The following is a 23,011-nucleotide window of genomic DNA, read 5'->3' as shown; positions in this document are numbered from 1 at the left end:
AATTTTTATTTATTCTTTTGTGCAAAACAAGTAAATATATTCAAACCTATAAAATTCACACTTTAGTACAGAAATGCTTTTAAGTATTTGGAGTCTGATGGGTCCAAATCTACCAGGTTTTCAATGGTTATTTTAGAATTTTCACTGAGTTCTTTCTTAATAAGCCCCCTTTCCTGTCCTTGAATGAGCATTAAAACTACACTGGATCTCTCCCCCTGTGGCTAACTGATCACAGAGTAAATCAGCATAGGCTAGGGGCAGGGGTACTAAGGGCAACTCATTGTTCCAATAAAGCAAATTCATCTGGAAAAGTTCACCGTGGAGTTCAACAGAGGCACTCTCCACCTCTGGAATAAACTGCACAGATTTGGGTGACTCATCTTTATTTTATTTCCTGGGAAAGATGATAAAGCCCCTTTCCCCCTCTTAAGCATAAACAGTGTCTTGAGATTTAGTTACATGAGGATGTAGCATCTTTTCAATAGCAATTCCTTTTAATTTTTAAACTTTCCAATGTGCTCACGGGCTATGATCAGCCTCTGAATTTGTGCAGTACCTTCATAAATCTGAAAGAAAAACATAACTTGGTTTAAACACCTGGATTTATTTGACGTCTCAGACAACAGTCTAAACTCTACTGTAGCACCAAACTGAAATGCTATTTGATGAGAACAGTTTAAGTCATAAAGATATATTTTACAAAACTGGGAGGCAGGCTTAAAACATCAAAGAAAATTATATTTACACTTCAAAATGTTTGGGAAATCTAAGGTTTAGCATTGCCAGAGTATTTATTATCAAATGTTTCTGAGCTGTTTTAGGTATGCCCTTTGGTCATTCTTGGTCCTTCCTATTAAACACGATTCTTTTTCCTACTGCTACCTAAGGAACTGTTAAAGAAATCAAGATATTGGAGGCTGTGGGCTGGTAATCCACCCTCATTCCCAATCTAAGCTTCTAATCTCCGTCAGTTGTTAGTTCCCTTCTGGGAAGCAGAGGAAGGTCAAGGGGTTGATCACAGCTGGCCCACGAGGAAGGTGAACCAGCTCTACAAAGACTGGGGACTTTAGATAGGATGCAAGCTCCAGTGTTCTTTTCTCCCGTGTTTAAATAAAAAGTTCCCCTGGAACTGTCATTTCAGATGGCTGTGAGCCACCATGTGGGTGCTGGGAATCCAACCCCAGGTCCTCTTAAAGAGCAGCGAGTGCTCTAACTGCCGAGCTGCCTCTGTGGCCCCATAACTTTCACTGCTTGATAGTGCTATAATTCTTGAGGATTTCTTCTCATATGGCTAATGACACAAGGCCCTTCTGCTGCCTGAAAATTAGGTGATGAACATCCAGAAAAGGCAAACTTGAAAGAAGAACAAAAAATATTGCACAATATCAATTAAAAACAAAACACTGAATTAAAACAACAGCAAAAACTTGACCAGTTGCCCATGTCTCAGTCAAGCAGTTTGCCTCCGCCTTTCCAATGAGTAGATTTGTCAAGTCATCTGTTGGGTGTGCGGCAGGGGTGTCAAGTCATTTGTTGGGGTGTACAGAACACGTCAGGGGCATTAAGTCATTTGTTGGAATGTGCAGAACACAGCAGGGGTATTAAGAACCATGAACTATAAATAACCCAAAATGGAGAACATTTTTTTTATGAAGTTATCCTAAAATTTTATAAAATCAACTTCATTTCAGAGTCAAGTATCGCTTCTCAAGAACACATGGCTTTTGACTATAAGTACAGTTTCAATTAATTAAAAAATGTCAGGCAATATTCCAGACAAGATAATTTTAAAAAGCATGCATATTTTTCGGAGGGCAAGAAATGCAGATTGTAACTGGCTTAAATTTGAAGACTCAATGGCAGCTAGGCAGGAGATACGTGCCGGTGCCATCTACTTTACTTTCCCTCTTAGCAGCCACACTTAAACAATATTCTTCCTCTGTGTTGATTAGGTACAACATCTGACTCTTACCAATCTATAATTATAATATATTTTATTTCAGAATGTCTTCCACATGCATTGTGTGGGTGCATGCATGCTGGGCATTTACGTGGAGCTCACAGGATGACTTTTAAGAGTCCGTTCTCTTACCATGTGGGTTCTAGGACTCCAACTCAGGCTGTCAGGCTCAGTGGCAAGTGAGGCACCCTTTACCCTCTGGGCCATTGTGCTGCTCCAACTGTCACTATTACCAGTGGCTTAAATCTACTGTTGTCAATTATGGATGTCCTGTCCCCCCAGAAACAGGACTACACCTACCTGATAGATCTTGGCATCTCTCATCAGCTTTTCCACAGGGTACTCTGTGTTGAACCCATAGCCTCCAAAAATCTGCACGGCGTCAGTCGCTACCTGATTGGCAATATCTCCAGCAAAGGCCTTTGCAATGGAGGCATAGTATGTGTTCCGGCGGCCAGAGTCAACCTCCCAAGCTGCTCTCTGGTAAGCGAGTCTTGCGAGTTCAACTTTCATCGCCATTTCTGCAAGCAGAAATGAAACTCCCTGGTGCTAGATTTAAGGAAGAAAACAGTTAAAGGGGAGCTACTGGACGTATTTGTAATTTTTTTCTTAAAACGTTTTTACTTTTTATTTTGCATTGATTTTGAATTTGCAGATAAGTTACAGCTAGCATCCCCTAGCAGTAAGACTTTTGCAGATGGAGACTGCTTTTTGTTTCCCTGCTGCTCAGACCCGAATAATCACACAGAAACTATATTAATCACAACACTGTTTGGCCAATATTCCTACCTAGCTATTACATCTTAAATTAACCCATTTCTATTAATCTGTGTATGGCCACGAGGCTGTGGCCTACCAGTAAGGTTCCGGTCCTTCTCCTTTGGCAGCTACATGACAACAGCTTGCCTCCGCCTACTCTCTCTATATATCTCTATTCAGATTTCCTGCCTGGCTTTACTCTGTTAAACCATTGGCCAAAACAGCTTTACTCATTAACCAATAAAAGCAACACATATACAGGAAGACATCCCACATCATCTAATAAATGACCACAATGCAATGACCAAAGCAATTGGCGCGGGTCTGCAAAACTGCAGAGACCCCAGCCAGACTGGCCAGGTCTCCTACCAAATCCTGTTATCCATTTCAGGATCAAAGACGGATTCTTGCTTTTTCATTTTTCTTTTGGTTTTTTGTGACAGGGTTTCTCTGTGTAGCCCTGGCTGTCCTGGAACTCACTCTGTAAATCAGGCTGGCCTCAAACTCAAGAGATCCACCTGCCTCTGCATCCAAGTGTGGGGATTAATGGCATACATCATTGCACCCTGCCTCTTTTCCATTTTTAAAAGAGATTTATTTGCTCATTTAATGTCCATTGGGGTTTTGCCTGCATTTATGTCTGTATGAGAGTGTCAGATCCCATGGTACTGGAGTTAGAGACAGTTCTGAACTGCCAGCTGGGTGCTGGGAATTGAACCTGGGTCCTTTGGAAGAGCAGCCACTGCTCTTAACCACTGAACCATCTCCCCAGCCCCCTCTTTTCTATTTGAAGACAGTCTTGCTATATAGCTGACACTGATCTTGAACTCACTCAAGACCTACCCTGCTGTAGTTACTACCTCAGAGAATCCCCTGCCCCCAGACCATGCAATTCCTGTCTTATTTCCTGACTTTTGTCCTTCTGAAGAATATGGATTTTTTGGTAAGTTTCTTCTTGGTTTGGCTTATCTGCATTTTCCCATTCTTAGGATGAGGTCTTGGATTCAGCTGCGCAGATTACCAGGCATTCTTGTGCTTCAAGCGTCTGCAGAGATCTAGACGACACAGTGGGGGCCCCAATGAATGGAATGTGGGGCTGGAGCTAGCACCTCTTATCAGACAAGACTCTCTGAGCAGCCCATGCGGTCTCACACTTGTGATCCTCAGCCTCCGGAGAGGCTGGGATTTCAGGTATGTCTGCCAAGTTCTGCCCTGCCAGGGCTTTCAAAGGGAAGCTGTTACAGAGATGGAAGAATGCACATGATGCTTCCTGCTCTTGTCATAACCGAACGGGAGACGAAAACCAACCCTCCCCGAAGAGACGGCAGGTGCTGTGTCGTGACTGGCACGTAACACGCGCTACAGGTGGAAGGGTTGTAGTGTGTGCCACGATACACATCTTGTTTTTGATTAATGAATTCATTATCGAACAGGGTCTTGTTATGTAGTTCAAGCTGCCTCAAACGCTTACTGCCTGAGTCTACCGAGTGCCACCGCTCCAGGCTGGGGTTAATCTAACGTGGCCCAAGCAGGAGCATTTATCGATTGCTGAAGGTGATTTACAGGAGTTGCCTCGCTGCAGCATCTTCGACCCACGGTAGCCGCTCTCCTTTTGAGTCTGGTAACTCCACCTCATAGGTTTCATCTGGGGACTTAAATGCTGCTCCATTTCTTTGTGAGCACTTGCTCTATGAGGAGGAGCTTATCTCCAGAACAGATGTTCTCAGGGGCAGAAACTGCCCAGCCTCCTTTGCACATGGAGAACAGGATCTGTAAATGATTGATTCTTTGGGTCCATGTCTTAGTGCTGTTGTTTATTAGCTGGATCTAATGTTCTTACGTAAATGAAAACGGCAGGGCCAGCTCCACGGCACTGGGGGAACGGAATGAGTTGGTACACACTGAGAAGTGCCGGCAACAGAGAAAGCATCCAAGTGTTTTCACGCGGCAGATGTTAAGTGAGATTAAAGCTAAGGAAGTTTAATATAGAAACCCCACCTCACATGGAGCAGTGTCCAGGCGGGGAGTGAGGGCACACTCAGCACGCTGTGGTGTAATGGGTGTGAAGGTGGAGGGAGGGCACACTCAGCACGCTGTGGTGTAATGGGTGTAAAGATGTTACCATGTATAGTAAACAGAGGGAGGTGCAATAAAATGAATGGGAAGTGAGTAGAATCTGAAAGAAACGAGAGAGCCGGGGCTGGAGAGGTGGCTCAGAGGTTAAGAGCATTGCCTGCTCTTCCAAAGGTCCTGAGTTCAATTCCCAGCAACCACATGGTGGCTAACAACCATCTGTAATAGGGTCTGGTGCCCTCTTCCGGCCTGCAGGCATACACACAGACAGAATATTGTATACGTAATAAATAAATAAATGAATGTTTAAAAAAAAAGAAATGAGAGAGCCAGTAAAGGCAGACAGAACACTAAAATGGTGCTGCAGTTGATACTGGGAATCCAGCTGGGTCTCAGGAGAAGCCTCCTGAAATTTTGAGAATAAAATATTAAGGAAGAGGGAAAGAGAAGAGGGACAGGAAGTGATCTTCGGTTTGGAAATGATAAGGAGCCATCTTTAAATCTCAGCTTGGAGCTCAGTGCAGAAGTTAAGGCTAGAGAGAGAACACATAAAAGCTAGGATCCACAGAGTTAGAGGAAGTGGGACAGGAAGCCATCTTTACCATCCCAATGTCAGACAGGGAGCTGATGCAGAAAGAAGTAAGGAGAAGTTACCACAACCAGAAATAATCATGAAGCCAGGCTTGACGGAAACACTCAGGAGGAGCTCAGTGAGGTTGAGGGCAGCCTGGTCTACATACAGGCCAGCCAGGGCTACCAGAAAAGGTATACAGAAGGCAACTTAAATATTACCTACTCTTTTTCCTAATATAATTTACAGGGTGAGCAATTGTAAGTGACACCGTCAAAACAAGGGTACTCTTTTCTTCCTTGCATTTTGGTTTTTCGAGACAGGGTTTCTCTGTGTATCCTTAGCTGCCCTGGAACTAGCTCTGTAGACCAGGCTAGCCTCAAACTCACAGAGATTCACCTGCTGCTGCCTCCCAAGTGCTGGGATTAAAGTGTGCACCACAACCACCTGGCTGAGAAAATGTACTCTTACAAGTGATTGTGATGAACTACAGAGTCTTCTTCCTGACAAAACAGATTACTTTCTTCTTTAAAAGTAACTTCTAAATATTTAGATAAAATGAGTGTATTTAAATTTCAACACAGCAAACACAGTACATAGACCGCCTTCTTAAGAGCTGGGTAGGTAGCTGTCAGCGAAATGCTTGCCACACAAGCCTGAGGATCAGAGTTCAGATTCCCAGAACCCATGAGAAAAGCTGGGTACAGAGGTGCCTCCCAGGAATCCTAGCATCAGAGAGGCAGAGACAGGCTGGTCGCTTGAGCTGACCTAACCTAACTGATGAGCCCCAGGCCAGTGAGAAATTGTTGTTTTAACAAAACAAACCAAAAAAAGCTAACAGGACTTCTGATCTCCACATAAATGTGCAAAAGTATGTTTTCACCCACGAACACACACACACACACGTACACACACGTTCACACTCAGAGAGAGCGAAAGATTACCTCTGCTAGCAGCTTTCCAAACGTTTTCCTCTCCAGGGCATACTTGGTAGCTTCGTCCAGAGCTCTCTGGCCTAGCCCAACAGCAGCAGCTGCTACCTAGGACATTAGCACCGAGTGACACAAAAGTTGACACTGTTGTCAAGCCACACAACACAACACTACCTGTCTCAGCCAAGTGTCGTCACTGCGGTGGGGGAAGGAAGGAGCCCTGGGATTTATTATTTTAATAAATAATAAAGGTAATGGCAGGGGCTGGGAAGGCAGCTAAGTGGCAGAGAGTGCATGCTTGGCCTTCAGTGGACCCTGAGTTTATCCCATTGCTGTGCAATAAATAAGTAAATAAATAAATAGGTCAAGTGTGAGGCTGAGGCACACAGCCTAGAGAAAAGTCATTACTGTTTAACCAGGGAGCCTTCCTTCCACAGACACATTCTAAGTGAGCGGCAGAATACATGGTGATCCACAATCAACAAGAATGATCAAGTCGGGGGTGAGCTTTCTGGAAATCTAGCAGACAGTAGTTTAGCGTCTGCTAAAATAGCTTCTATATTGAGCAGTAAAAGAAGGTGAAAAATATAGTACATGTAACAATCTCCTCTCCACCACCACTACCCCCCCCCAAAAAAAAGGCATGCAATGTTAAAATAAACCTCATTGAAAACCACAAACTCAAGGTCCCACAAAGATAATCAGCTTACTGTAGGTCTGGTTCTATCAAAAGCCCCCATCGCAATCTTGAAACCGGCTCCTTCAGCGATTAAAACATTTTCCTTAGGCACTCTGACATCTTCAAAGACAATTCCTCTTGTATCGGAGCATCGCTGGCCCATGTTTAATTCCTAGCAAGAAGATCACAGAAGAGCACCTAAGAGTCCCGGCGCTGTCACAGTCGATTGTCCCTTTGTGCCTCTTTGCAGTCACCTAAAGCAGGGGCTACAACGCAGGGCCTGCTGTTCCTGTTCCAAGAAGTGAGCCTCCATGGAGTAGGAGCACACCCACCTCTGCTCATCTTCTGTGGCTACCCCGAGACTATAATTCAGAGCTGAGTTGTGCAGGAGATCTCACACCTGCTAAGCCTGCCATGTTTCTGGGTCTTTCTAGAATATGTGCCAGCCCCTGATCAAAAACAGTATTAACAAACTGAAAACAGCACGAGCCTAAAGTTCTATATAGCAACTTACCTTGTTCATGTCTGAAGGCCACCTTCTCTCTGTTAAATTATTTTGCAAACATAATCTTAGAGCCTGTAATCATCAGCAAAGTGATCTACAGAACAAAACATGGACTTTTCTTTCCTATTTTTGGGGGGCATTTATTTACTTTGTATTCTATGGGGGAGCAGGAACCTGGCAATGTATAGTACTAGGTCCTTTACACACAATGGCTTTTCTTCTTTTTTTTTTAATTTAATTAATTAATTAATTTATTTATTTATTATGTATACAATATTCTGTTTTGCGTGTATGCCTGCAGGCCAGAAGAGGGCACCAGACCTCATTACAGATGGTTGTGAGCCACCATGTGGTTGCTGGGAATTGAACTCAAGACCTTTGGAAGAGCAGGCAATGCTCTTAACCATTGAGCCATCTCTCCAGCCCCACAATGGCTTTTCATATACTTATAATAAAACCCAGTTTATATAAATTAGCCATAGTAAAAGGTTAGAGACCTAGAACAAGGTCAAGTGTGGTGGTCCACGCCTTTAATTCCAGTGCTCAAGAGGCAGAGGCAGAGGCAGGCGGATCTCTGTGAGTTCAAGGCTAGCCTGGTCAACACAGTGAACTCAGTGTCTCATAAAACCCAGAATACTTCTCAGACTCATCTCAAAGTACACAATTCCTAAGACAAAAGAAATTTACAGTATGAATCACACGGATTTATAAATTTATAAACATTTTAGGAGCTAAGTAGCTAATAATAAAAATATCTACACCCCCTCACAAGGAAGCAAGTCCCCAGGGGTAGAGATTTTTATCAGTACCTACTAGATACTGCATTCAGTAATAGATACTGATCCAGCTAGAGTTTTCCTACGTGAGAATGAGATCAGAAACAATAAGACAACATCACTTGTCATTCCAGTTTGCCACTGGTAAAGTACAAGTGCTGAGGCTCCTTAGCTGAGATGGGCCAGACTTGGCCCCGAGTCTGCCAGGAACCACCTCTCAATGGGAGAGCACGATCTGCCACACACACGCCAACCTCTGGGGGAAGCGTGACTACCCACGGTGCTCATTCTGTTATACACATGGTGTTGGAAGCCTATTTGTAAAGCGTAGTCTGCCGTCAAAATATACCATAATATGGCATCAGAAATTGCACAGGTCAAAATCCTACGAGAGTCTGTTAGTAAAAGACACAATGTCAGAGACAGTCAGTAAATCATTTACTTGGACCTTGGTTTCTGGAGTCAGCAAACGGGCTGAAGTAAACAGCACACAAGGGCTCAGCCTTTAAACTTCCATGACCTTGCCTCCTTTTTGAAGACAAAGAGTCTCGGTAAATAGTCTAAGCTGGCCTAGAATTTGTGATCCTCCTGCCTCAGCCTCTGGAGCACTGGGATTGAAGGCGTGCACTCCCTTGCCTGGAAGCTGTTGTGGGATAGGTGTACACTGTGAAGATGTGTCACTGTGATTGGTGTAATAAAGAGCTGAATGGCCAAGAACTGGGCAGAAGAGGTGGGGGTACTTCAGGGAACAGAGAGGACTCTGGGAAAAAGAAAGGCAGAGTTGCCAGCCAGACACAGAGGGAGTCGGAGGTAAAAATAAAGGAAAGGTAAAAAGTCATCTTGGAGAACGTAGATTAAAAGATATGGGTTAATTTAAGTTACAAAAACTAGTTAGGGACAAGCCTAAACTAAGGCCGAGCTTTCGTCATTAATAGAAGTCTTTGTGTCATTACTTGGGAACTTGCTGGGGGGGGACAGAAATGGACTCATTACAGGCAGAAGTTATAAACATTTTACATCCTCTGGAGGGATATTCTGTTCATGTTTTAATAAAGCTTGCCTAAAGATCAGAGTGCAGAGCTAAGTCACGAGAGGCCAGGGAGACAGAGGCAGAGGGGTATCAGAGTTCAAGGGCACTCTGAGCTACACAGATTGAATCTGTCTAAAAGAGAAGCGTTCACACAAACGTGATCCCAGCACTTGGGATCACACGCCTTTAATCCCAGCCCTAGGGCGGAGAGAGGACTATAAGGCGGGAGGAACTCAGTGGAGGAGTCTGGAGATGCGGCCTGAGGAGAGGATCTCCCCTTCGCCCCTTCGGTTTGAGCATTGGTAGAGGAAAGAACTCTCCAGTGCTTGGCCTCTCTGCTTCTCTGATCTTCAGCATTAACCCCTACATCTGACTCTGGGTTTTTATTATTAAGACCAACTAGAATTCACGCTCAACACATTTCTAAAGAGATCTGGACACAAGAGCAGAGTCTATAAACACAGAAAGTTGGTTTAGATATCTGTTTTATATTAACAATCAATTCAAATTTGCTTTTTCAGCTCAGCCTCAGGAGAGCAGTTCCGACATCTGACCAGGTAATCTGAACCTTTCCACGTGGGAGGAAGACTATTTGTTCAGGTAACTTTAGAACTCTGGCTTGATCTCCACAATTCCTCCTTTGTCATAGCTGCAGGCCTCATCGCCAACAATTTTCTTTAAAATCTCTGCTTTGCAGAAGCATTTCAACCAGGGTTATAATCTTAAGCCACACGTGTAAGCTCTCACCAGGACTTCTGACGATATTCCTACAATATCTCTCCTTTGATGTGTGGTGTTTTAAGCTCTCTGTGGCTAAGACACAAATTATCTGCACACAGAGACGGGATATACAGACATGCCATTGCCTTTCTTACTTAACATGCTCTCCCACCCCACCCCCACCAGGGCACAGACGGACATCTTCCTGTTTCCAAGGTCCAGCTGCTTCTGTTAATGCTGTTGGATTGTGGGTAATCCATCTACATCAAATGGCTTTACCTGTCCTAACCAGTCACTGGGATGGAGGAAGGAGTCCTCTGAGAGACCCATACTCTATGGTGAGGCAGCAATCATGGCAGCCTGGCTTCAATCCACAGCTACAGCCATCATGAATGTGTTCTGCACAAACGGCCCATCTGGGGTTGGAGAGGTGGCTCAGAGGTTAAGAGCACTGGTTGCCCTTCCAGAGGTCCTGAGTTCAATTTCCAGCAACCACATGGTGGCTCACAACCATCTATAATGAGATCTGGTGCCCTCTTCTGGTGTGCAGGCAAACATGCAGGCAGAACATTGCATACATAATAAACAAAATCTTTAAAAAAACAAAAACAAAGGTCCTGTCATTCAAAATGACTTGAAAGATTTTTAGTGGCATACAAACTATGTCCTCAATATCATCAAGACACAACTCAACTTTTATTACAACTTAAAATATTTTCATTAAAGGAAAGAAATAAGAATTTTGGCATTTACAATTGACATTGCTCTTAGGGAGGCAAGTGTTGAGAGACACGCTGTTTACCTTCTTTCCGACATGGACTCCTGGGGTGTCAGCTTCCACAATGAACCCGGTGAAGGCTTTACTAGCAGGTGCTTTAGGATCTGGGTCAGAGCGCGCCAACAAGAAATACCTAAGGCACAGAAACCCACGATGAAGGCAATAGTGAGGATGAAATCTGTCTCAGCTACCTGCCCGCCAGCCCCCAGTGTCACCACCCCCACTTAACAGGAAAGGAAATGAACTCGCACAGATTCCAGTTCCACTGTGGCCAGACTTTTCAGCTAACTTTAGGGTGGATATGAGCTATTGGTGAAAATCCCTGCAGCCAAGACAACACGAAAGCAGAACACATGTGTAGGAGCTGGACTGCTCCTCGCGAGCAGGTCTTTATTTTTGACAGGACAAGTGATCCGTGGAATGAACGGGCAGGATCTGGGTGCTGTCAGGGTGGTTCCCAGGGGCAGCAGATCCAGTGCACACACTGTACCTCAATTACTAGGGATATTTACAGCTTTTCCCATAGAAAGATTGAGAAATACAGCATAAGGAAGGGAAATCCCCACATCCAAACTACTTTTCCATGTATCGTGATACAGATTGTTTTTTTTTTTTTTTTCTGGAACCTTCACAAAAGAACAAAAAGTCATATGGCTCGAGTCCAAGCTGAGCTTTGGACTAGTCAGTCCTAGCATTGAAGGAGAGAAGAGAGCAATTGAGCGTTTTAGTCTTCCTTAAGCAATAAATTAGTTTTTATGCTAAAAAAAACCAATAATTTGTCAGTTTATCACTGAGTATAATTTTACGTGGTAGTAGAAAGAGACAAAATTATTTTCTAATTTCATGACTCACCGAACTTGTCTTCCCCCGGAAGAATTATAATCGGTTCTCAAAACTGTGATTATTTAATTGCATTATTATATTTCCCTTAGCTTGTTCAATTTTCATGGCTTCTTTACTTCTTTATTACTTGCTGATGTGGTGTGAGGGTAGGAAATGATGCTGTTTCCGGTGGATACTGAATCAGGATACTGAATGTAGTACCGGCCTCATTTAGGATACTCAAAGGGACTGGTCAGAATAAACAGTTTTCAGATTCCTAGTCCCAGGCCTGACGCCTGTGCACAATAGGTGTTCATTTTGTGAGCAGCACAGTTCCCCATGGTGGGATGCTTTCCCACACTGCACATCACATAAATCTACGGACGTAGACTCTTTTCAGAGTCGGCTGTGCTGGGTCAGACCTGTAATCCTAGCATTTGAAAGTTTAAGGCAGGAGGATCACCATGAGTTTGAGTTCAGGCTATGTTCCACAGTGACTTCTAGACCAGCCTGAGCTACAGAATGAAACTGTGTTCAAAACAACACAAAAAAAACAAAACATAATTCCACCCTAATCTCCTACCTATGCCTTATGTATCTGAATGTTCAGTCACTGGGGAGTAGAATTGTTTGAGAAGAGTCAGGAGGTGTGGCCTTGGTGGAAAAGGTGTGTTATATAGGCCCATATTTTTACATGGTGTGGCGACCAGAATTTTAGGCCACAGGTCGTACCTGCCACACAGAAGGTGGTCACCTAGCCTTTTGAGACGAACTGATGCCAGCCTAGACAGAAGGTCAGGATATGCTAATGTCGCTTTGCTCCTTTGTAATTAGGACGCTTGGGAAAGAGGTGTTAATTCCGGCTGTGTGACAGAGCAGCCAGAGTTGCTGCCATGACCTAAGTCCCACTACCCCAGAAACAGAATGCTGATGAATCTCCCCCTCAGTTTACACTTTGATATAAAAGCTGTTTGGAGAGTAAACGCAGGTGGATTTTCAGGATGTGAACTCAGGATCTCATGAGGGATCCCTGAAAACTCCCTCCCGATAAAGTCATGTGAGGTATGCCTCAATTATTCCCACGCCTCCCCTCTGGTCCAAGAAATAATTTATGGTCTGGGCTGGCCACGAGACCACGACAGGTGAGGCCTTGCTGGAGGAGGTATGTCACTGGGGGTAGGTTTGGAGATTTCAAAAGCCTACGCCAGGTCCAGTTTCTCTGTCTCTCTGTCTCCTCTCTCTCTCTCTGCCCTGCCTGTGGATCAGGAAGTAAAGCTCTCAGCTACTGCTCCAACACCACTCTTGTCTGCTTCCCACCATGATGATCATGGACTAATCTTCTAAAACTATACGCAAGCCTCCAGTTAAAGGCTTTCTTTTGTAAGGGTTGCCTTGGTCATGGTTTCTCTTCACAGCAATAAAGTAGTAAGACATCCCCTAAACCCCGACTTAAGAAGTCTTCTGTCAGATACTTACAGTAATAGACAAAAACCCTACTTCCCAAGACAATGCATATGGGCCCTATTATTGGAAAGACTGTCCTTAAAATGAACTAGAGTTTCTATCATTCGTTAATTCTTTTTTTAAATACTTATTTATTTATTATGTATACAATATTCTGTCTGTGTGTATGTCTGCAAGCCAGAAGAGGGCACCAGATCTCATTACAGATGGTTGTGAGCCACTATGTGGTTGCCGGGAATTGAACTCAGGACCTTTACAAGAGCAGGCAATGCGCTTAACCACTGAGCCATCTCTCCAGCCCCTCATTCATTAATTCTTAACTGTCTTCCTGAAGTAACCATGCAAGCCTACTCCATTTGATCTTAGTCAAAAGGTCAAGAAGGTATCTACTTACCTACCTACCTATCTACCTACCTTTGAGTCTCTCAGTAAACCTTTGATATTCCTGTCTTCCAAGTGCTGGGACTCAAGACATGTGCCACTGTATGCAACTCTGTTCTCTTTTCCATGAAATATAATTTAAAATTTAAATTCTAACCGTATTCCAAATTAACCCAGACAAAATGTTTCTGAGCATGTTTCAGAGGCTTGCCATAACTAACTGCATCTGGATCCTTTCTGTCGAGACGTATCTTAGCTGTGCTAACTCCAGGCTGGCCTGTACTCCTGTTCCCTCAGCCTGGAATCACTCGGCCCCTCATCGGCCAATCCCACCAAATTTATAGTTTATTAAACTTTCTTCTTTAACAAATGATCAGGTATTCTTCTTAATATTTTATCTATATTTATGTAAATGATTTTTGATGTTTAATGGAACTTTATGTAATTGTCTTTACACCTACATATTTGGAAGTTTTAGACGTCGCTCACCTCAACTACTGCCCTCTTTTGTGCATAAACTCAGGTTTTTGTCCAAAATTTTGGAGGGGGTCTCATGAGCCCAAGTTGGCTGGAACTTGCTATGTGGCTGAAGAGAACCTTATACTTCCTGATCCTTTTACCTTTGCTCCAAGTGCTAGAAATACAGGAGTACATGACCAGGAATGGTTTGGTTTTTATTTTTAGATGATACAGAGGGTTAAACCCAGGGCTTTGTGCATGCCAGGTAAGGTCTTTAACCACTGAGTTATCTCCCTGGCCTCATGACTCAAGTGGTTTTTGGGGGGTATGAGGGAGCAGTTTTGAGACAGGGTTTCTCTGTATACTAGTCTGGGTTGTCCTGGAACTTGCTTTGTAGAGCAGGCTGGTCTTAAACTCATAGAGATCTGCCTGCTTCTGCTTCCTGAGTGCTCGCACTAAAGGAGTGTCCATGGCTCCCGGTCCAACTCAAGTTTTAAGAATGCCTCTGTTGGGGATGGGCACCACAGCATAGTCTTTACCTGGTGTGCACAAAGCTCCAGGTTCGACCTGAGAACCACAAATCCATGAGAACCAGAACAACATCCTACAAATATCTTTGTGTTTTTCCAGAGAGTTTTATTTCCTGAGGGAAATGCCAGTGTAGACGGGGCAGGGGCAGTAAAGCCTAACTGATAACTCAGTGAGATTAGCTATTTTTACTACACTTTACACATTAGACTTCTTAAATTAATCTGGAAGAAATAGCCCAGGGGCTTAAAATAGTTACTGCATCACTGAGTTATTTATATCGTCACATGAATCTTCCAGTTTCAAAACCATGGCTTGCTTTAGCTGAGACACTTAAGAACAAAAGAGGAAAGGGAAGTCTCGGAAGACACAGTGGTTAGTAACTGTACCAGTTGGCCTTCCCTCCGTTGGTTATCCACATCTTCTGGCCGTTGATGATATACTCATCGCCCTTCTTCTCCGCTCTGGTCTTAATGCCGGCCACGTCAGAGCCTGCTGAGGGCTCTGTAACACAGTAGGCCTTGAACATACGGACACGAGGAAATAAATGTTAATTATCCCATGGTGAATGCCTGGTGATAGTATCATTTTGCTTGTTTTGTGGTGCTAGGAAAGAACCCAGGTTCTCAAGTGTGCTAAGCAAGGGTTCTACAGTGAGCTATATCCTAGACCCTGCATTTTGTCTTTGAAGGTAGCATTATAAGTCAATGTCTAACATTACAGGTTTGTATGTTGTGAGATATTTGCTTACACTGTGTGAAGATGCATCTTTGTGACTGGTTTAATAAAAAGCTGAACAGCCAATAGCTAGGCAAGGAGGTATAGGCGGGCCTTCTGAGAGAGACTGGGGGGAGAGAGAGAGAAATCAAGAGGGAAAGGCCGGGGGACTGAGGGGAAACAGGAGGAACAAGATGGAAGAGTGGTAAAAAAGCCATGAATCAAAACTTAGATTAATATAACTGGGTTAATTTAAATTATAAGACTTAGTTAAGAGAAGCCTAAGCTAAGGTCAAGCCTTCATAACTAATAATAAGTCTCTGTGTTATTATTTGGGAGCTTGCTGACAGGACAGAGAAAAACCAAATAAATTGCCCAAATGTTAAAATATTTAATATGTAAATAAAATTAGGCACAGGATACCAATAAACTATAGGAAATATTAAAATACTAGGTATATTCAAACAAATTCACTAAATTTAACTTAATATAAACTGATCTATTTGAATAGTCATTTAATATTTATGACGTAGTAGGCTATAAAATCAGATAGTAAAATGCAGCCTGCCCTTGAGATTTTCACAAGGAAACAGGGTAACCACGCTAATCATCGCCATTAAACACCAGCTTCCTTGAGATGCTTAAGTCAAATCTCACATAGAAAGGATATTCTGTAAGAAGAAGAAAGAAGGGAGTATGTACACTCTGCAGAAGTAACTGCATGAGATGAGGACAGAAACAGGACAGGGCTGGGAACAGAGCCTGGTGTGCATGAGGTCCTGGGTTCAAGCCCAGGCAGCCCACAGACCGAGCAGGGGAAGCAGGAGGGGCAGGAGTCCAAGGCTGGTCACACTCACACACATTATTGGCTGCTCAGTCATCCTCCCCAGGTACTTCTTCTTTTGTTGCTCATTTCCAGCAATAATCACAGGCATTTGCTACCAAGGAAAATTAACATTAAGACAGCAAGATGTTTTATTAGTTATGAAGCTTCAGAAACACAGTCTAACAAATGAAAAAGAACCATCTGCCTCCCAGAAGGAATGAATTCAAAGAATTGGCATTTGCTCTGAACTAGGAAGCTACCGAGCAAGAAGCCATATCTACCAGTCTAAGCGCCTCACGTTATAGGCAGGCTCGTTGGCAGTATACAACCACTGACAACAGCAAGACGCTCACGGATTCAACTTAGGATATGGGACGCGGTATCTATGAGCAGATGCTCAGTAGATTTCAGCGCAGTAAGTGGGCAGCAGGCCACTAGGATGGCTTCTGAGCACCTCAGGCCTTGCCCTTGCCTGAGACCTTCCAAGGAGGCTGTAGCCAAGTGTCCAGTTTCCTCACAAGGACACCCAAAACTCCAGTCCCCAGAGAAAACAGAACCACCATGATCGGTCTGGGCAATCATATCTCCAAGCCAGGCTAGCAAATCGTCCCTAAAGTTTAAATTAACTTTACTGTTGGCATCTCATTAACAGCCCAGGCAAACAATTAACAAGCTCTTAAATTATAATTTTACTTATTTTGTATGTATGTGCACATGTGTGTACATGTATGTCTGCATGTGCCACAGGTCACTTCTGGAAACCAGATGACAACTTGAGAGAGTCAGGTGTCATCTACCACAGGGTTCCTGGGGTGGAACTCAAGCCCTTAGAAGCCTTTATGCCCCGAATAGTCTCACAGGGACCATTGTAAGCTATTTTCTTAGTAACTCACCCCCAAAGAATTCGCCTCAATAGCAGTTTGCACCCCTGTACACCCGTACGCCAGCTCTTCGGTAATTAAACACGCATCGAAAGTTCCCAGTCCAAGACCACCTGTGGCATGATGGTGTATGCAGAGCAGAAATTATAACACAAAGAACAACTCAGCAAACTCAAACCCAGCTAGACAAGGAAAATGCCTGCGCTCCATGCTAAGGAAAGTCTCCCCAAAGCAGGCAAATCTGAGTGCTCTAAATAGGGAAACAAAGGCAGAAAGCCACTGACCAGCAATAGACATTTTAGGGGATGAGACAATTTCTGGGTTTTTTTTTTTTTTTTTTTTTTAGTTTTGGGACTAAGAATGTGAAGGAAGCTTACCACAGTTCTCCGGAATGTGTGCATTAATCAAACCAAGTTCCCAGGCTCTTTTAATGAGGGGGAATGGGTACTAAAAGGGATAAAACAACACAGTCACACTACAGCCAATGGTAACATGATCTCCTAACAGCACGAGACTCTTCTCCCTACAAGGTGATACCCACTTCACCGGTTCTGTCGTATTCTGCCGCCACCGGGATGATTTCCTCTCTGGCAAACTTTCGAGCGGTTGCTTGGAATTCTTGCTGCTGTTCAGACAACTCTAAAGGAAAATTATTTTGAGAACATCAAGAGGAAATCAAGTTGAAGAAAGAAGCCCCATGAAGTTAGTATGTGGAGATTTATATTTATCATAAGACATGCTTCTGACCTCAGGGAGCAGCTTAAAGAAACAAGGCATGGTTTACTTGGTCGGCGTATAGTAAGAAAACTTGTTTCAAAGACTTATAGAAGAACACCAACACCATAATTCAAATTTCACTCTTCCTTTAAACTCCAACACATTTAAGAATATAAGTTCTCACAAATAAACTGGTAAAAAGGATGAGAAATTTCTCCAAAATAATAAAAACTACATAAAATCCTCTATATTACTAACAGGCAACATTCAAACAATCCATTTACACAAAATAAAACTAGTTATTGCAAAATGAACGGGATGACTATTGTCTGGACCCCCAGGGTAAATGTAGATTGTTAATTACATTTTCGTAGTACCTAGTGTTTCGATGTGGGTACATCGATGTGAAAAATGAGGCTGGAGTGTAGCTCATTGGTAGAGCACCTGCCTATCCTGTGTGAGTTTTTCTGGACTCCATCTCGCCCCATGGGGTTGTTAAGGGTGGTATCGCGGCTGCAGGCAATTAAAGGAAGAGCCAAAGCACAGAAGACCGAGCCAGGTGGAGTGGCGTACACCTTTACACGCAGCACTCGGGCAGCAGAGGCAGGAGAAAAAGGGAGAAAGAAAGTAAAGACCATGACTGCAGCTATCATTTCTACGGTGACGTGAGAAGTAAAATGTCAAGGAAGGACCAAGTCTCAGTGTGAAAGGAGACAAGGTACTGATGAATACTGCATACTTTAGTCAGTAAGTATATATTAAATAAATATACAGCCAGACACCATGCAAAAGTAAGGTCTTCCTTTAAAATGACCGGCATGCTGTTTTTATGCTGTATCATTACTAAAAGTGAGTCCAATTAATAAGAAAAAAAAAAAAAGAGCAGAAGACTAAGGCAGAGAGGACAAGATTTCCCTGTTACAATGATGTCTCAGCAGAAGAGGCCTTGGAGCTCTGTTCCAGTGTTTTCTTCTGGTTTTTCAAGTCAGGGTTTCTCAGTAGCTTTGGAGCCTGTCCTGCAACTGGCTCAACAAACCAAGCTGGCCGTGAACTCACAGAAATCCTTCTGCCTCCCGGATGTTGGGATTAAAGGTGTGTGCCACCACCGCCCAGCTATTCCAGTGTTTTCTGAATCACAACTTCACTTCTAGGGTTGGAGACAATTCCTGACAAGGCCATGGGCTGGTCAAAGGCAGGAAAGGCGGCCAGCACTTCACTATTTGTTGGCGAAATGCTTTCACGTGACTGATGTCGCAAACCTCACGTCTCCTCTATTCCTCAGCAGCAGACTGATGGGCCCCGAGGTGGTCAGCACTCAGTCAGAGCCTCACAAGCTCCCTCCTAAATCCCTCGACCTCCCTCACCCTCAGGCACTCAGCAGGCTGTCACAGATTCTTGCCAGTGCTAACTGATATGTAGGAATTTGTAAAAAGCTGAGAGTAGATAGCAGAGTAAAGGGGGCCATCTTCAAACGCCAACTGATCCAATCTGCTATCCTCACATCATTTGAAAAGTCTTTGTTTAATTCTGGTTAGTACATAAATATTATATATTTATATGTTAGACATATAATGTTATATATGTATATAATATAATATATAATTATATTCAAATATAAAACCAATAACCCCAGAAAGCTACCTAGGAGAAAGGTACAAATTTGAAGCAAAAGACCTTTAGGGGATGAAGGACCCTAAAAATAGGATATATTTCACATTTTTGACCTGAATGTTTCATTTTATAAAAAGGAAAGAAAACCCCTGCTTCTTGTCTCTCCAATATTGCATTGCTTCTTGCTCTTAGGTCTGAGAATGTCATGATTCTATCAAACTATAGCTCACATAAATTAGGCCATTTTTTTTTAGCTTGTTACAACATCCAGCACTGAATCCAGGAAGTGTTTCGAGAAATATTTGTTAAGCCAGGTGTGGTTGCTCACACCTTTAATCTCAGTACTTGGGAGGGAGAGACAGGCAGATCTTTGTGAGTTCCAGGGCTGCCTATCTGTCTACATAGAGAGTTCCAGTCCAGCCAGAGCTATGGAGTGCGAGTCTGTCTCCAAGGAAAAAGAAGTATTTGTTACATTTAACTTCTAAGTTGAAGACAATTCCTGTATATTGGTAAATATTCGCTCATTTGGGCTATCCATTTGGGAGAGAAAGAGGAAGAATAATGTACACACAGCCTGTCAACACTGCTGGATGTACGGCGTGTACGAACGGAGATCATGATGCCACACAGCAGATGTGAACCATCTGTGGGTGGTGACAGGTTCTACCCATGGACAGACATCATGTTTACAAACACACATTTTCAGATCAAGGGACAGAACGTCACACGTACCAAAACTAAACCCTAATCCCGGCTCCTTCTTGAGAGACGCTTTCGTGTGTTGCGCTCGCCACTCAAAATGAGAAAGACTTCTTAGGACCTGGAAAAAACAGGTGTATCACAAATAAATCTGATCAATTAAGTATTAACAGATGAACGAATGCTGCCTAGGCCACTGAGGTGTCTTGGGGACAAAAGTGCTTACGGTATAGGCTGGCGACAGGAGTGCGATCCTTGGAACTCACGAGGTGGGAGAAAACTGATTCCCACTAGTGTCCTCTGACTTCCACACCTGCTCTGTGTATGCCGAAGAGTTCCACACAGACACACCCATGTATGAATAAATTATTTATGCTGACCTCCCAAAGTGAGCACAGCATCTATATGGTCATATTCAAGACCCATGTTTTTATAGTCAGTACCAAGCACTTTAAGAGGAGGGCCTGCAATCCCCTGGATCTGGAGTTATGGATACTTGCGAGACACCCAACATCAGTGCTGCGAAGCAAGCTTGGGCCCTCGGCAAGAGTCGCAAATACTGAACAACAAAAACAACAAACAAGCAAAGAAACCATAATCAGTTGTGTGTGTCCCAGAGCCTAGATTTTTGCTGCCGTTGTTTGTTTAGCTTTTGACACCAGGTCTCAGTGGTAGCCCTAGCTAACCTGGAAAATCACTCGGTAGATCAGATTGGCCTTGGGCCACCAGCGGTCCACCCACCTCTACCTCACAAGGGCACCACGCTAAGCCCTAATAATCCAGTTTGTGTCTGTTTTAGGACAACTTCTTTCAAGGTAATTGAGGATGGCTACAGACCCACTGTGCAATCCAGGCTGGCCTTAGGATCCCAATTCTTCAGCCTCCACTTCTGAGACTGGATGAAGATCCCCACTCTATAAAACTAGTTGAATACTGATACTAGTCATTTAATTAGGGTGGGCCCAATTAACACAGGGGCCTGCTCATTGGTTGTGCAGGATGAGCAGTCCTGTGTGCATGCGTGTACGTGTGTGTGTGTGTGTGTGTAGAGGTAACTTAGTAAAACAGAGTAAAGAACAGCGCAGGGTTAAGAAGTTAGTGTCCCAAAACCAAGTCCAAATTTCGCAAATGCCTATCTTGGAACAGTTCCAAATACACAATGTGTATTCGCTTCTGGAGACTAGGGCTCACTGTTAGTGGATAACTGGGGATTATTAAACAAGATAGCCCGATTTGAGGGCACTTGGAAAGCAGCAGGGAAGCTGTGAGCTTTGGCCAGCCTGGACGACAAGGTGAGATCCAATGTAAACAAGCAACAAATAGGATCTTCTGAAATTCTAGTCAAAATAGTGTTGATTACGCTTGGCTCTCTGCCAACAACAGAATTCCAAACATGGGAACAATAGTAACTTTAGTCCTCAAATCTGCAACAGCACAGCTAAATAACGCATTTCTTAGAAATTTAAGGCTTGCTTTTACAGCAGTGTGGGAAAACAGATAAAGAAACGTGCATTTTCTGATTAGGTATGGTGTTGGACTTTCCTTCATTTGTCCTTGGAGGTACCAAGAGTCCTTTAGCTCTGTTGTCAGAATTAAAACTAATTTAAAAAACCCTCCAATTTCTGCTTTCAGAGCCCATTAATTTGTATTGTAATGGCCAGGGGGAAAAGGCAATCACTACGACAATAGAATCATTGTAAATTCTAAAACTACATCTTTTGGAGTCAAAGGCTATTTTAAGTGGCATAAGTGGACGTCTTGTATGAATACATCGATAATATTTAAGATATGAAAGTTTTAGTTTAGTTAGTGACTAAGACAGACTTCAGAAGACAAAACGCTGAAGTTTTTCATGCATACAGGTTTCATGAAGTTTCTTCTGTTTTTTGGAAGAGTGCCTGAACATTCCAGAGGGGCACTAAACCAATTCTGTCTGCAGTAGCCACTTCCCTTTCCTTCAATCAGGGCTAACCCTGGGTTGTGCACACCCAGGACCAGCCTGTCTGGGTCCTGACATCTGTTTACACCCGAAGCTGCAGACCAACACACAGTCTGATGCCTTCCCGAGTGGGATTGTAGTGAGAGTTTTCTGCAAGTCCCCTCCGCCAGAACACGGTTCTGTCACCGGGTTCCCACCAAGTTCGGGAAGGGTGGATAACACTGAGAACTATCTGCCCCTTCCTGGCTGAGCGTGAAGCAGGTCTAGAGGTCCTGCTCGCAGGGGTCAGCGGCGCGGGTCGACGCCCGCAGGCTCCCGCCCTTCCTCCGGCCGCGTAGCAGAGCACCGACCCTCCCGATCCCGGCCCGCACCCAGCTCACCCCGCAGCCTCTGCGGAACGCCGCTGCCATGATGACTCCTTTCAGCCGACTCGGACCACTGCAAGGCAAGGTACTAAGGTCCGCGCAGTGGGGGCTCGCCCACAGGGGGCGTGGCGAGGAGACCGGGGCGTGGCCTAGGGCGTGGCTTCTGCGGGGCGGGAGGATGGAGCGACCCTGAGCCGGCCGACCGGATCTTGACTCTGAAGGCACCGAAGTTAGTGAGGGGATTCAAGGGGCGTGACCTGCGCCTGCAGAAGGCGTCGGGGGCGTGGTCATGCCAGGAGAGGGCGGGGCCTTGAAGTTTGGCGCGCCTGCGCCCTTCCCGCGGCCTGGCCCCATCCTGAGCGGCTGTCCGTCTGCCTCCTGTCACCCGAGCTCCCAGCGGTCGCGTCCTCTCAGGAGGGCTTCCCGAGGGTTGGACCCGAATCCAGGCCAGAGGGCACGGGCGGACGTTTACTGTGGTCAGCTGTGACCTTTACTCAGAGAGTCAGATCCAGACGAACCCTTGTACTTTGTGACTTCTATGTATAATAAGGTGGCTTCTAAGGCTGGACTAGAGCGAAGGGATGCCCGTGCTTCGGAAAATTTAAATTCTCAAATCCTCTCTGCCTTGCCTGTAGCGTTCTCACACACACCAAACCCTGGGAACGGTATGTGGATTCCATTGTGAGATAAATGGTCAGAATTATAAGATTAATCTTTCAATAGTAATAATAACAATAGTAACAACAACAACAATAGTTTTTCCTGAAAAATTGTCTAATAGTTGTAAGAGAACATTCCAGATAAGAAGGCCTTCCACTG

General features: G+C 44.1%; 1 protein-coding gene, 1 long non-coding RNA gene and 1 other non-coding gene across 3 annotated transcripts; 2 read left to right on the top strand and 1 right to left on the bottom strand.

The window, feature by feature from the left end:
* Positions 1 to 366: 366 nt before the first annotated feature.
* Acadm (acyl-CoA dehydrogenase medium chain) lies at positions 367 to 22,351 on the bottom strand. The gene is made up of 12 exons (XM_041649529.1): positions 22,208 to 22,351; positions 19,922 to 20,009; positions 17,403 to 17,500; positions 17,239 to 17,308; positions 16,874 to 16,974; positions 16,012 to 16,092; positions 14,827 to 14,957; positions 10,808 to 10,916; positions 7,006 to 7,146; positions 6,308 to 6,403; positions 2,261 to 2,509; positions 367 to 566 (listed from the first exon to the last, which is right to left on the bottom strand). The coding sequence occupies exons 1-12, from the start codon at positions 22,235 to 22,237 to the stop codon at positions 495 to 497; spliced, it is 1,266 nt and encodes a 421-aa protein (XP_041505463.1). The 5' UTR covers positions 22,238 to 22,351; the 3' UTR covers positions 367 to 494.
* On the top strand, positions 9,031 to 10,507 carry LOC121446765. Its single transcript, XR_005974126.1, has 3 exons — positions 9,031 to 9,082; positions 9,807 to 9,885; positions 10,192 to 10,507. It is a non-coding gene; the product is annotated as an uncharacterized LOC121446765 (long non-coding RNA).
* On the top strand, positions 18,297 to 18,439 carry LOC121455008. The gene has a single exon (XR_005975405.1). It is a non-coding gene; the product is annotated as a small nucleolar RNA SNORA15 (small nucleolar RNA).
* Positions 22,352 to 23,011: the final 660 nt, after the last annotated feature.

The sequence above is a fragment of the Microtus oregoni genome, unplaced genomic scaffold, assembly GCF_018167655.1.
Source record: "Microtus oregoni isolate MIOR12 unplaced genomic scaffold, Mior012 000000F_ref0000247, whole genome shotgun sequence".
NCBI lineage: Eukaryota > Metazoa > Chordata > Mammalia > Rodentia > Cricetidae > Microtus > Microtus oregoni.
The sequence above is the reverse complement of the archived record's forward strand: the minus strand, read 5'-3'. Positions and strand labels throughout refer to the sequence as shown.